Source organism: Ceratotherium simum, chromosome 17 (genome assembly GCF_057802395.1).
Source record: "Ceratotherium simum simum isolate JZ-2026a chromosome 17, ASM5780239v1, whole genome shotgun sequence".
In the NCBI taxonomy this organism is placed as follows: Eukaryota; Metazoa; Chordata; class Mammalia; order Perissodactyla; family Rhinocerotidae; genus Ceratotherium; species Ceratotherium simum.
Window position 1 is genome coordinate 53317735 of NC_141916.1, and position 15387 is coordinate 53333121.

Genomic DNA, 15387 nt, shown 5'->3' on the forward strand with positions numbered 1-15387 from the left:
TATCTCCCCATTTCCCCAAACTCCTCGCCCCTGGTAACCACCATTCTGCTCTCTGCTTCTATGTATTTGACTTTTTAATATTCCACATATAAGTGAGATCATTCAGTTTTTTTTTCTTTCTGTGTCTGTCTTATTTCACTTAGCATAATATCCTCAAGGTTCATCCATGTTGTCATAAATGGTAGGAACCTCAAAGTTCATCCATGTTGTCATAAATCTCCTTCATTTTTAAGGCTGAATAATATTCATATGTGTGTGTGTGTGTGTATATATATATATATATATATATATATATATATATATATACACGTACATATATATATACCACACCCTCTTTATCCATTCATCTGTTGACAGACAATGTTGTATCCATTTCTTGCCTGTTGTGAATAATGGGATTATTCACATTATTCACTATTGTGAATAATGTGATCTGCGATGAATATGGGAGTGTCAATAGCTCTTCCAGGTACTGATTTAATTTCCTTTGGATATACACCCAGAAGAGGGATTGCTGGATCATACAGTAGTTCTATTTTTAGTTTTTAGAGGAATTTTCATAATGTTTTCCATTGTGGTTGTACCATTTTACAGTTCCCCTAACAGCACAAAAGTTGCCTTTTCTCCACATCCTTGCCAATATTTGTTATCTCTTGTCTTTTTGATAATAGCCATCCAAACAGTTGTGAGGTGATATTTCATTGTGGTTTTGATTTGAATTTCCCTGATAATTATTAATGTTGAACACTTTTTAATATGCCCATTGGCCTTCTGTATGTCCTCTTTGTAAAAGAAGTCTATTCATGTCTTTTTCCCATTTTTCAATTGGGTTTTTTGTTGTCATTTTGCTATTGAGTTGTATAAGTTCTTTATATATTTTGGATATTAACCCCTTATCAGATATATGGTTTGCAAATGGTACAAAATAATTCTCCCAATTCACAGGTTGTATTTCCATTTTGTTGATTGTTTTCTTTGCAGTGCAGAAGCTTTTTAGTTTGATGTAATCCTACTTGTTTATTTTTTTATTTTATTACCTGAGGTTTTGGTGTCATATCCAAAAAACCATTGCCAAGGTCAACGTTAAAGAAGCTTTTTTCCTTTTTTTTCTTCTAGGAGTTTCACAGTTGCAGGTCTTATATTTAAGTCTTTAATTCATTTTGAGTTGTTTTTTTGTATGGTGTAAGATAAGGGTCCAGTTTCATTCCTTTCTATGTGGATATCCATTTCTGCCAACACCACTTAAAAATGTAAATAGACTACTCTTTCCTCATTGTGTATTCTTGGCTACCTTGCTGAAACGTAGTTGTCTATGTATGTTTGGGTTTATTTCTGGGCTATCTAGTCTGTTCCATTGGTCTATATGATTGTTTTTATGCCAGTACCATATTGTTTTAATTACTATAGCTTTGTAATATAGTTTGAAATCAAGAAGTGTGATGCCTCCAGCTTTGTTCTTCTTTCTCAAGATTGCTTTGGCTATTAGTGGTCTTATGGGTCCATACAAAGTTTAGGATTGTTTTTCTATTTCTGTGAAAAATGGCATTGGAATTTTAATAGGGATTGCATTGAATCTATAGATGGCTTTGGTTAGAATGGACATTTTAACAATATTAATTCTTCTGACCATGAATGTAGGATATCTTTCCATTTATTTGTGTCTTCAATTTCTTTCATCAATGTTTTATAATTTTCAGTGTACAGATCTTTCACCTCCTTGGTTAAATTTATTCCTAAGTATGTTATTATTTTTGATGCTATCATAAATGGAATGTCATATATGTTTTTATAATTTCCTTTTCAGATAGATCATTGTGGAGTAAAGAAATATAGATGATTTTTGCATGTTTATTTTGTTTCCTGCAACTTTACTGAATTCATCCATTAGTTCTGATAGTTTTTTGTGGAGTCTGTAGAGTTTTGTACCTGAAAGATCATGTCATCTGCAAATAGAGATTGTTTTAATTCTTCTTTTCTAATTTTGATAGCTTTTATTTATTTTTCCTGTCTAATTGCTCTTGCTATACTTCCAGTACTATGTTGAATACGAGTGGCCAAGAGTGGGCATCCTTGCCTTGTTCTGGATCTTAGAGGCAAAGTTTCCAGTTTTCCCCCATCGATTACAATATTAGCTGTGGACTTTTCATAAATGGCTTTTACTGTGCTAAGGAAACTTTGTTTTTACCTATTTTCTTGCAATTTTTTTTTTTATCATGAGTGGAGGTTGCACTTTGTCTAATGTTTTTTTTTTCCATCTGTTGAGATAATCATGTGGTTTTTGTATTTCATTCTGTTGATGTGGTATATCACATGGATTGAGTGGCCTATGTTAAACCAACCTCGCATCCCAGGGATAAGTCCCATTTGGTCATGATATATAATCTTTTTGATGTGTTTTGAACTTGTTTGCTAGTTTTTATTGACAACTTTTGCATCTATGTTCATCAGAGCTATTGACCTGTGGTTTTCTTTCTGGTGGTGTCTTTGTGTGGTTTTGCTATCAGAGTGATGCTGGCCTCGCAAAATGAGTTCGGAAGTATTCCCTTTATTTCTATTTTTCAGAAGAGTTTAAGAAGGATTTGTATTGATTCTTCTTTAAAAGTTTGGTAGAATTCAGCTATGAAGCCATCTAGTCCTGGGTGTTTCTTGTTGGGAGGTTATTGATTACCAATTCAATCCCTTAATGTTATTGGTCTGCTCAGGCTTTCTATTTCTTCTTGATTCAGTCTTGGTAGGTTGTATATTTCTAGGAATCTATCCATTTCTTCTAGATATCCAATTTGTTTGCATATAATTGTTCATAATAATTCCTTATGATCCTTTTCGTTTCTGAGGCATCCACTGTAATGTCTCCTCTGTCATTTCTAATTTTATTTATTTAATTCTTCTCCCTTTTTTTCTCAGTTAGTCTAGCTGAGGGTTTGTTGATTTTGTTTATTTTTTTAAAAAGCCAGTTCTTACTTTTGTTGATATTTTCTATTGTTTTTCTATTCTCTATTTGATTTATTTCTGCTCTGATCTTTATTGTTTCCTTTCTTCTGCTAAGTTTGGTTTGAGTTTGTTCTTTTTCTTGTTCCTTGAGATATAAAGTTAGGTTATGTATTTGAGATCTTTCTTCTTTTTTAATTTAAGCCTTTATCTCTATAAACTTCTCTCAGTATTTTTTTTTCTGCATTGCGTAAAGTTTGGTAAGTTGTTTCCATTTTTATTTGTATTAAGATTTTTTTTAATTCCTTTTTGATTTTGTCTTTGACTCAGTGGTTGCTTAATAGTGTGTTATTTAGTTTACATGTATTTGTGAATTTTCCTGTTTTCTTATTGTTATTGATTTCTAGTATCATAACATTGTGGTTGGAAAAATTATTTGGTATGATTTCTATTTTCTTAAATTTATTAAGACGCGTTTTATGACCTAAACTGTGATCTATCCTGGAGATTATTCCATGTGCACTTGAGAAGAATGTGTATTTTTCTGCTGTTGGGTTAAAAGTTTTGTATGTATAGTAAGTTAGGTACATTTAGTCTATAGTGTTGTTCAAGTCCACTGTTTCTTTATTGATTTTCTGTCTGGATGTTCTATCCTTTATTGAAAGTGGGGTATCAAAGCCTCCTACTATTATTATATTGCTGTCTATTTCTCCTTTCAGTTCTATCAATATTTGTGTTATATATTTAGGTGCTCTGATTTGGGGTGTATATTTTTACAATTGTTATATCTTTCTGTTGATTTGATCCTTTTATCATTATTTAACAACCTTTTTTTTCTAGATACAATCTTTAACTTAAAGTCTACTTTGTCTGATATAAATATAACCACTCCTGCTTTCTTTTTGTTATCATTTGCATGGAATATCTTTTTCCATCCCTTTAATTTAAGCCTATATGTGTCCTTGAATCTAAAGTGAGTTTCTTGTAGACAGCATAGAATTGGATCTAAGTTTTTTATCCATTCAACCACTCTGTATCTATTTATTGGGCAGTTTAGTTCATTTACATTTAAAATAATTATTGATAGGCAAAGGTTTACTATTGATATTTTGTTGATCATTTTCTATTTGTCTTGTAGTTCTTTTGTCCCTCTTTTTCTATCTTGCTGTGTTTCTTTGTGTTTCTTTTTTTTTTCTTCCTGTATTGCTAGGTTTTGATTCCTTGCTCTTTTTCCTTTATGTAACTTCCATAGATATTTTCCTTGAGATTACCAAAGCACTGACATAAAATACCTTAAGTTATAACAGTCTATATTAAGCTGATATCAACTTAACTTCACCTGGACAGAAGAGCTCTCTGCTTTTACCTCTCTTCTTTCCACATTGTATGCTACTGATGTCACAATTTACATCTATTTATATTTTGTATCCATTAACATAACTCATTTACAGTTGTTTTTGATACTTTATCTTTTAATTTTTGTAGTAGAATTAAAAGTGATTTACCCACCACTGTTACAGAAATGCAATATTCTGTTTTGTCCATATATTTACCTCTACCAATGAGTTTCATCCTTTTTTAATGCTCTCATGTTACTGTTCAGCAATCTTTCATTTTAACTTGAAAAACTTCTTCCAGCATTTCTCATAAGACAGGTATGTGGTGATAAACTTTCTCAGCTTTTGTTCATCTGAGAAAGTCTTTTTCTGAAGTCCTCTTCATTTTTTGAAGGATAGGTCTACTGGGTATAATATCCTTCATTGGCACTTTGACTATATCATCCTACTCCCTTCTGGTCTCTAAAGTTTCTGCTGAAAAAGCCACTGATAGTTCTATGGGGTTCCTTTGTACATAACAAGTCAATTCTCTCTTGCTGCTCTCAAAATTCTCCCTTTGTCTTTAACTTTTGACAATTTAATTATAATGCATCTCAGTGTAGGTCTCTTTAGATTCATATTATGTGGTGTTCTTTGTACTTCCTGCATCTAGATATCTATTTCCTACCCCAGGTTTGGGAAGTTTTCAACCATTATTTCTTTGAATAAGATTTCTGCCCCTTTCTCTCTCTCTTCTCCTTCTGGAACTCCCATAATGCATATATTGCTCCATTCATGTTGTCCCTTAAGCTATGTTCACTCTTTTTTATTCTTTTTGCTCCTCTGATTGGGTGATTTCCAATGACTTGTCTTTGAGTTTATTGATCTTATCTTCTGATTGATCTAGTCTGCTAGATCAATCGATAAAACTTTGCTATTGAATTTTTCAGTTCAGTTATGTATTCTTCAGGTCTATAATTTCTATTTGGTACTTTTTTATGTTCTCTATCTCTTTCTTAAAAACTCACTTTGTTCGTAAATTTCTCTCCTAATCTCAGTGAGTGACTTTATGGTCCTTATTTTGAATTCTTTTTCAGGTAAATCACTCATCTCTGTTTCATTAGGGTCAGTTTCTGGAAATTTATCTTGTTCTTCTTTTGGAACATACTTCCCTGCTTCTTCATTTTTCTTGACTCTACATGTTCATTTCTATGCATTAGATAAAACAGCCACCTCTCCAAGTCTTGATAGGCCAGCCTTGTGTAGGAGATAAATGTCACCAGTCAACTGAGCCAGAGATTCTAGGTGCCTCTCAAACCTTTGTGCTTGTCAAACTACCATCTTTGATCTTATTGACCCCCACAGATTAGAGTGTGCTCAGTTCCATCAAAGTGCTGAAGGCAAAGGAAGTTCCCACAAGCCTGTTCAGGCTCTGGAGGACTACTAATTGCCTGCACTATAAGCTCCTAGCTACAGACTAGTTGAAAGCCCAACCTTCAGGCAGCAGCTGGGAAAGTCAGAACAGTAGACTTCAGTCTAGTCACTTTCAGGGAGAAGTAGGGAGCTAGGTAAGTTTGCCTACTGGCTCCGTGTTGAATCAGGGAGAATATCCACTGGAAGTGCTTATACACCCATTTAAAACAGTTTCTTTGTTGTCTTTCTTTCTGGTGGACTTGTAAATGCTTAGGCCTGTCAGTTCCCAGAGCTAGTTGATTTAGGAGCCAGTCCTTTGGATGGCAGTTCTAAAAGTTGGGGTAGTGGATGTGTGGACAAGCTCCTTCTAGGGAGAAGCTGGATATTTGGTTCTATTGCTGGAGCAAGCTGTGGGGAGGAGGTGAGAGAAGTGTCCACATGCCTGTACAGGCTCCTATAGGACTACTAGTTACGTACCCTGTAAACTCCCAGATATAGGCTAGTTGGAAGCCAGACCTTTGGGTGATAGCAGAGAAAGTGTGCAGTCAAACCCCATCTAGAGAGAACCTTGGAACTGGGCATTTTTGCCTCCTTCATTTGCATTGAGCCCAAGTGGATAGCTGTGGGAAGTTCTCATGCACCACCCATTTAAAACTATGTCTTTGTTTTCTGTGGTCACAGAGGAATGGCATATTATATGCCCCATCAGCTTTCAGAACTAGGTGATTTGGGAGCCAGTCCCTTGGTGGGAGTCATAAAAGTTGTGGCACTAGATGTATGGACAAGCTCCTTCTAAGAAGAAGCTAGAGACTTGGTTTTATTGCTGGACTAAGCCAGGAGGCAGAAGGTATGGGACGTGTTCACTTGCTGTTCAGTTTCCCAGAGGGCTATTAATCACTTGCCCATCAGCTCTCAAATGCAGGCTAATTAGAAACCCAACCTTTGGGCAACAGCTGGAAAAGTGTGCAGTCAAATCCATTACAGTGAGAAACTGGAATCTGAGTGTTTTTGCCTGCTTATTCTGCACTGAGCTAGGGAAGACAAACACAGGAAGTTCTTGTGGGTCTGTTTGAAATGGCCTCTTTGTTTTCTGCAATTCTGTGGGACGCATGAATGCCAAATTCCATCAGCTCTTAATGCTAGGTGATTTGTGAGCCAGTGTGTTGAGTAGCAGCCATAAAAGTTGGGATGCTAGATGTGTGGTCCAAATCCTTCATTCCTCAGGGAGAATGTGGGAGTTGGGTGTTCCCTCCTGATTGTAAGGCACTGTGCCACGGGTGGGGTTTATGACACAAGTGTGTCTCAGTTTTTCCTATCCATTTCAGTGTGGTATTTTCTCAGTCACCTGGTTTGTAGGAGTCTCTCAACTAGTTTCAAGATTGCTCTCAGAGTGAATTGAATCATCTATAGATGTTGATTTGTTGCATCCATGGAAGGGATATTCAGGAGCCTCCTTTTCCACCATCTTTCTGATGTTCCTAACTATAATTTTAAGAGCTTTAATTAGATTTAAGAGTTATATGATCCAAGCACAGGCATTAGAATGTGTCCACAAATGTCAACTAAAAAGAAAAGTGTCCATATACAAAGAAATAGGAAACATCAGCAGTATTAGGTACTGGTAAAGAGGGATATCAGCAAATCAAAACTTCCAGTTATCCTGGCGGATATAGTATAAATGGGACCAGACTTAATGAAGAGTCTGGTTAACTCACAATCCTCTTTCAGAGACAGTAGTGTGATATCTGGTGAGATGACTCTAGCTGAGCCATTAGGGACGGAAACTCAGAACTGGGAAGCCTTACCTGCTATATTCTCTCTATATTGGTTCTCTGTTTCTCTCTATCTCCATGTGACTGTCTCTTCCTTTATTTCCTCTCTCTTTCTTCCTCTTTATTGCCTATCTCTCTTTTCCTCACTTACTCTTACTATCACAGTCCCTCACCATCATCATAGTCATAAAACTCATCACCATAAAGTTTTGTATTGCAAAGGCATGGTTGCTTTAATCTTCTCTTTCCTCAAATCAGTTTCCCAATTGAATTCTAATGTCTGCTACTCAAAAATTTTGCTTGCAAATAGATTTGGGTTAATGCTAACTCTACTTGGTATCATGGCTTCAATGACAAAATTATCCAAATCATTCTCCATTTTTTCATTTGAAACTTTCAAGGCAAGGAATATGAATAGTCACTGGTCATCCAAAGGACTGATGCCTCCTGAGGTAATTGTTCCAATAGCTGTGACTAGGGAAGGTAGTGTAACTTATTACAATCATGCATGGATAACTAAATATTTTCCTGTAAGGCTTATTTTAGTATGTATTTAAAATATTTGGGGCTATAAATATCCAAAAGTATTTAATGATATAGATTTTATTGAGTAGGCTATAAATGTGAAGATTATTCTGTCAACCTTACAAGATGTTTGCAATTATTAAGTTAAATAATGTAAAATATCTTTTTCAAACATATGAAGTATAATCCTCAAGTATAGATTATTTTGAAACTGACTAGCTGAAGTACTTCCTTGTCAGCTTGCCTGTGCAAAAACAAACATTTTCTTTACTACGGTTTATATTGATGGGAATAGCATCAAAAGGAAAATTTCCTTCCTACTCTTGTCACTTTCACTTTAGAATGCAAAATGAGACCATGCTGTAAAGTGATTTTTAGTTTTCTATGGAAAAAAATCCAAGATTGTTATCTCTTCATCAAAGCTTTTTACCTCAGATTCCCTCACTTTTCCTAATAACATTCAGACTAAATTATCATTATTGGTCTCATCTACTTGTATTATTTCTGCCTTCTAATCTTTGCCACCTCTAATTTGTGTCTCTGTCTTTCCTGCAGATGGAACAGATCTGGAATTGAGGCTGACTGGTGGAGATAGTCACTGCTCTGGGAGAGTAGAGGTGAAATTCCAGGGAGAGTGGGGGACGGTGTGTGATGATGGTTGGACTACTACTGAAACAACTGTTGTGTGCAAACAGCTAGGATGCCCATTTTTTATCACCAAACTTGGTCTTGGAAATGCCATGACTGGACATGGAAAAATTTGGCTTGATGATGTTTCCTGTTATGGGGATGAATCAGCTCTCTGGGAGTGCCAGCACAAGGAATGGGGAAGCCATGACTGTAGTCATAGAGAGGATGTTGGCATAAGCTGTTATGGTAAGTCTAACCAGAGTAGGAAGGTAAGGTAAGGTAAGGTAAGACCTATCCTCAGGGAGCCTCTTCTGGAAGCTGGAGATATCTATTCAGACACTAATAGTGTCTTTGTGGGAGAAGTAGAGAGGTATATTCTACTCTTTTTCTTTGTTCCAAAGAAATGTCTAATTATTGTTCTTCTTTTGTAACTATAACTGAGTTTAGATAGAAATGAAAAAGAGGGAGAGAGAGAGAAAGAGCATATGCACTGCAGTTACCAATGTAATATCTGCCTTATAAAATCTTATTCCCTCTTAATTGAATAAATTTCAACTTAGAATTTTCACCTTGTCCATACTCTTTATCTTGCTGCTGTTCATAATTTAATTTTTATATTTTAATATATGCATTTCTTTGTTTGAAATAATATATGTAAAGTTTTTAGTACATCTCTAGAACTGAAAATATGAGCTCTTGTATCCCTTCCTTCTTTTCTGCTCCACTCCCACTTACGTGCTCCCATTAAATTATAAGTGCTATTAGGACAGAAAAAGTAGGTCTTATTTATTTTTATTTGTATTATTCTTTAGCTTTATGCAGAAAATATAATTCTAGGAAATAGTACACTGATGACTTTAGCTGAATTTAATTGTTACAGCCTTGAAATTTCACTTTTGGGTCAAATCCAGGAGACAAACACAATTACTTGAAAATCTTGGGTAGTGGCACTTTCAAACTCAGTATATGATTTTTTGTTTTACACACTCTTGTGTTCTCTGATAAGTTGTATATAAAGAGCAAGATCCAATAATTCATTCTTTTATTTAGCATGTACTGACTGCCTATTTTATAAAATACGAGTGTTTGATATCATACAGCAACTGCAGTATTTGATGAGGTTTGAGCATAGAGTTGTTTTCATTTTTAATTTAATTTCATTCAATACTAATTTAATGCTTAATATATGTTTAATACTATGTGTGCTAGAAATAAAGAAATATCAGTCACATTCATTCATTAAGGAAATAAACAGATAGTTGAAGAAAAATAAACCATGAATAAGCATATTGCATTAGTTAAATAGACAGTAAGTAAGTTGTCAGAGTTATAAGTTAGTTCATAGTTATGAACACGGGCATGATGAGACCTTAATAATGTTCCATAATTCAAAAATCTGTCAGGGTCATTACACTGCTTTCTCTTTGGCTCAACCATTATGCCATCATTTTGGTTACCACATACTATACTGGAGTAACTTAATTTTCAAATTTAAATTAAATGTTATTTCAAGTAATCTAGGCTAAATTTAAGTAATCTTTTGGTTAGTCATTTTATAAATTACATGCATAACCTTAGGAATAGCTTTGATTTAAGTGTCTTTTCTCATGTGCTGGATACACTGAAAGAAAAAGTATTTGTGAAGAACAAGATATAGAATAAAATCAAAACAATAAAGATCAGGATAACGATTGGATTTTCATCCTAGGTTGTTTCTTTGCCTGTGTATTCGTGTTTTGGAGAAAGTCTCATATACTGCCCCCTTTAAATATTTTTAATAGATTTCTTTTTATTCTTGGTAACTTCATTGGTAACAGGAGTATCTTCTAAGTATCTTTTTGATTTCATTTCAGACTCAACTTGGGCCCATTTCTGACATGTCTGTTTGCCTTTCTTATAGGTAAAGACACCCTGGATTTGAAGCTGGTGGATGGAAGCAGCCTCTGTTCAGGGAGAGTGAAGGTGAAATTCCAAGAAGAGTGGGGCACCGTATGTGATGATGGTTGGGACTTGAATGTTGCTGCTGTGGTGTGCAGGCAACTGGGATGTCCATCTGCTTTCTTTTTTCCTGGAATTGTTAATAGCCCTGCTACATCTAGCCCCATTTGGCTGGATAATATTTCCTGTAGTGGGAATGAGTCAGCACTCTGGGACTGTGGTCACCGTAAATGGGGGATACATGACTGCAGTCATAATGAGGACGCCACATTGACTTGTTCTGGTAAGAGCCCAAGACATCAGGTGGAAGAAAGGAACAACTTGTTTAGGAAGAATATGTATGGAAGGAGAAAGGCCAATTATTTCCTGGAGAAGAATTTTCTCTAGTTACAAGAAACTTTTGTTACTCCCAAAATTACTCTATTTTGGATTTATCCTAAATGCTTTTTCAAAACTGCTCTTCCTAGCAAATCCAAAGTACCTTTCTAGTTTTAATATTTCTTCATCATTTTGCGGCATTCCACATGCTGATCAGTCCCTTCCCCTCAAAGCCTTTTTCAAGGTACTTCTTGACACAATATTGTAGTTTTCCCTTCTTTCTCTATGGTCACTCATTATTAGTCTTGTTTTACCACTTCTCTATTCTTTCCAGCTACCAAAACTTGGATTTCATCAGCACTAGGTCCCTGATCGTCCCACTTTAAAGTCTCTCCCTCAGCAATCACATCTACTTTTATAGCTTCAGCTTAACGCATCTCAATTAAAATTCTTTTGGCCAGATGGCTTTTTAAGAGTTCTAGATAGGTATATCCATTTGCCTATGAAATGTCCAAAATGTGCCTGAATCTTAACGTTTCCAAAAGTAAATTATTCTTCCTTTACTCATCCTCTAATCTTCCTAAGCTCAGTAAATAACACTATCTCCCACTTGATTCCTCAAGTCAGAAATCTAGGGGGTCATCTTTAAGTCCTTTTTTCCCTATTAATACCCTACAATCATTACATCACCAGACTGAAATGATATATTTAGAATTGCAGAAAGCTAAAAAGTTCTTTAATTTCTATTTTTCTGTCTTCCATATGTTGGTGGATTTCTTGCACAAAGTAGATAAAAATCTGAAAGAAGTGAAAGTCTTGAAGTAGTTCAAAGTCAGGGAGAATACTTAGAACTGACTATTAGGTCTTTAGAATTCTCTATTCTCTCTTCTAGAAACATCTATAGACTTGTAACTCTGATAAGTGCTTTGAAAGAAAGGAACAGAGTATTATAAGATTACTTAATAGGATGACTGACTTAGTGTGGGCATTCAGAATTGGCTTCACTGAGTCCTGAAGTAGGAGAAGCAACATTTCAGGGAAGAGCATTTCAGGCAAAGGGAAGAACATAGTGCTCCTAAAATGGGAAAGAACTTGGTGGCTTCCAAGAATAGAAAGAACACTGTTGTGGCTAGAGCTTAATGAGCAAGGTGAATGATAGTTGATGAGGCTGAGGGCTGGAGCCAGAGACAGGGAGCTTTGTTAAGAGTTTTAGACCTTATCCTAAATACCGAGGATATTCTTGGAAGAGTTTTATACAGATAATTATTTCTGATAAGATTTGATTATTAAAATATGTGGCCTGACTGAATGGAGAGTAGCTTGATGGGAGCCAAGCTTGGATGCAAAGAAGCAGGTTAAGACGCTCCTGACGGAGTCCAGATAAAAGATCATGGTGGTTTGGACTAGGGCTATAATAGTAAGATCAAGGTAAATAGATGGGTTTGAGATAAATTTACAATGTAGAATTGACAGCACCATGAAATGTGGATATAAAGATGAAGGAGAAAGAAGAGTAAGAATTCTTCCCAAATTTCTTATGTATGCAATCAGATGGCTAGTGGTACCATTTACAAGAAAGATGATTTCTGTGTTAGAACATTTCTTAGGTACTTGGGAAATATATAGGTAGATATTCCCACCGGGAATTCTCAGAAGAAAGGTCTGAACTAGAGATATAAATTTGGTACTTGTCAGCATATCAATAGTGCTTGAGATCTTTATAACTGCAAAATTGTTGGTAAGTTTTAAAGGAATTGAGATAGATATATTTTTGTGGTTTACAAAGTCACTATGAAGGCAAATTCCAAGGAAACTCATAAAATGTTTTTAATAATTGCAATATTGTCTACCTAGGTGAACATTTTGTTTTGATTTTTAAATGCCATAATGTTTCCTAAAAATTCTACCATTTAACCCAGAATGTCTTTTAATTGTCAAATAGTTAAAAAGTATATTTCTCCTCAGGACAAAATGAGGAAGTTCAAAGTGCCAGAATACTATTTCAAATATGAGATGATAATACCTTTATTGTACATATTTTACATATTTTCCCTGTTTATTAAACTTTGCTAAACATATATCTTCTGATTATGTTTAATAATTTTGGCATACAACACAATATTTTATATATAATCAAATTTTTAAAATTATGCTTTTGTAGAAGAAATGCAGAATATAATTTATTATTCATATTTTACCTTGAGTCCATATGCCTGGGGACTCAATGATTTGACTGGATTGTTTAAATTTGCAATCATAATTCATTCACTTCTTCCAGCTACCTGTGATCTATGAAAGGAATATCAGCAGCAGAACTAGCAATTGTTGATTTTATATTTTTATTACATTTAAGTGACCTCAAATGTCCCCAAAAATGTGAAATAGTATATCAAACTCTTGCCAAAATTTTGAGAGATGAGCTACTCCACTCAGATAGGTATATTATTCAGGCCCTATTCATTACTAAATTTGTAATAGAATGACATATAAACAAAGTTCCAAATTATTATTTTGCAGTTAGAAATATAACTACCAAGTACACCAGAATGTTTTTGATGGCTGGTGAGAATATACACTATAGGAAAATTGATACACAAATTTATTACATAATTGTATAATATGTCGAGTGAGAATTAACTAAGAGAAGCAAGGGAAGTAAGTTTTAATTAATGATTAACCATTATCATTAGATATAGACAATCTGAAACATCTACAACTTGGAAACATATCTGCCTGGATGGAATGAACTGTCGTGCATGCTGAACAAGATTCACACTTGCCAAGTCTGACATTGTCAAATTCTTGCTACCTGGCTTGCCTTTATCTTGACACCAGACTAATAATATATTTTTTTCTGTGATCTCCATCTTTTTAGTAAAAAACAAGCATACTCTTTAAATTCTCCATATAATGTGCAATATTATTTTTCTTTTATACCATAATTTAGCCTTTCCTTTTTGAGACTACAACCATATCATTGTGATTAGAGTTTGAATGTTTATAAAATATTTTAATTATGAATATATAAATGATTAACCTTTTATTCCATGGAAATTTTACTATTTCCGTTTCAAATGGCTCTTTATGGAAAGCTTACTTCAACCTTATTTTTCTCCATTGACTGAGGGTCATATCATGGAAAGTTTTTAAATTACTTTTGTAATCTTGGTACCCTGTAAAATACAGCATATGAGGGCATACCACAGATATCCCCTCAAATCCATTTCCTGGAGGGGTCTATTTTCCTCCCATGTACAATAAATCTAAAAAGTTTCAGCCAAAAGATCTATGTGGCCTTAAGTGAGTGAATACATCATTTGTTTGAATTCTCTTTGTTCTGCAGCTGAAAGAACAGCTGTTTCTAGTAAAACGAATTGAGAGGACAATATTTTAACATTAGAGCCAATGAGTCCTATGAGTCAAGAAGATATATCCTATGGAAATAAGTAAATGAAAGATGTGTTCAGATCCAGGAAGCCTGATTCTCCTTAATCTCATTTATGACCTAGACTTGTGTCTCTTTTGCAGATGGAAAGGATGTATAGTTAAAGGTGGTGAGTGGAAGTAAAAAATGTAAAGGATTGGTAAATATCAAAGTCCAGGATCAGAGATAAACTGTCTGTCATCAGAACTGGGATGTTAATAATGTTTCTACTGTGTGCAATCAGCTGGATTGACCCTCTGTCATCAAGATAAATTTTCATCCTAAGGGTGTTTCATCCAAGAGAATCTGGATTTATCATATATCCTGCTTTTGAAATGAGTCAGCTCTTTGGGAATGCAAACACCATGGATGGGAATAATAATTGTAATCATAATTTGGCTGCTGGGGTGATCCATTCTGGTAATACTTTCAACCCATGGAAACCAATAAAAGGAAATATGTGTTCAAATTTATCATAATTATCTATTCTTTGAAAAAGAAAACTAGCAATATCACCTTTAAGAATAATCTCAGAATTTTAGGCTGGTCTGATTTCCTTTTAATGTCTTGAACATATTGTTCCATATTATATGGCTTTCATTTTTTCTGTTGAAAAGTAAGCTGTCATTATTGAATTTTCATTGAAGGTAATCTGTCTTTTTACGTCTCTGGATACTTTCAAAGTTTTTTCTGTCTTTAGTTTCTAGTAATTGTACCATTATGTGCCTAGAAATTGTTTTGTTGTTGTTGTTGTGATTGTCATTCTTGTTGTTGTTCTGCTTGAAGTTCAATGGTGCCTCTTGAATTTTTGGCTGTATTTGGAAAGTCGTCTTCATTTTTGGAAAATTCTTAACGATTGTATTTTCAAACATTTCTTCCGCTGAAGTCTCTATCTTCTCACTTTCTGGGACTCCAATTACACATATATTAGGTCTTCTTATTCCATCCCATATGCCTCTTGAAGTATTTTTTCTGTGTTTTCTATACTTTTGACTCTTTCTTTCTGTGTGTACTCTACAGTACACCAATGCTTTCTTTTTCTGTGATAAACTCATCTATTGTTAAACTCATTTATTGTGTTCTTAAGTTAGCAATTGTATTTTTCAATTCTAGACTCTCTATT

At 34.5% G+C, this 15387-nt stretch overlaps 1 protein-coding gene across 1 annotated transcript in view; it reads left to right on the forward strand.

Moving 5' to 3' along the window:
- Positions 1-438: 438 nt before the first annotated feature.
- The window catches only part of LOC106803190 (scavenger receptor cysteine-rich type 1 protein M160), a 47714-nt gene continuing 32765 nt past the window's right edge, over positions 439-15387 (forward strand). The window contains exons 1-3 of the mRNA XM_087441925.1: positions 439-469; positions 8510-8858; positions 10438-10805. Of these exons, the coding sequence (XP_087298051.1) occupies positions 439-469; positions 8510-8858; positions 10438-10805 (748 nt within the window). The remainder of the gene's footprint in view (positions 470-8509; positions 8859-10437; positions 10806-15387) is intronic.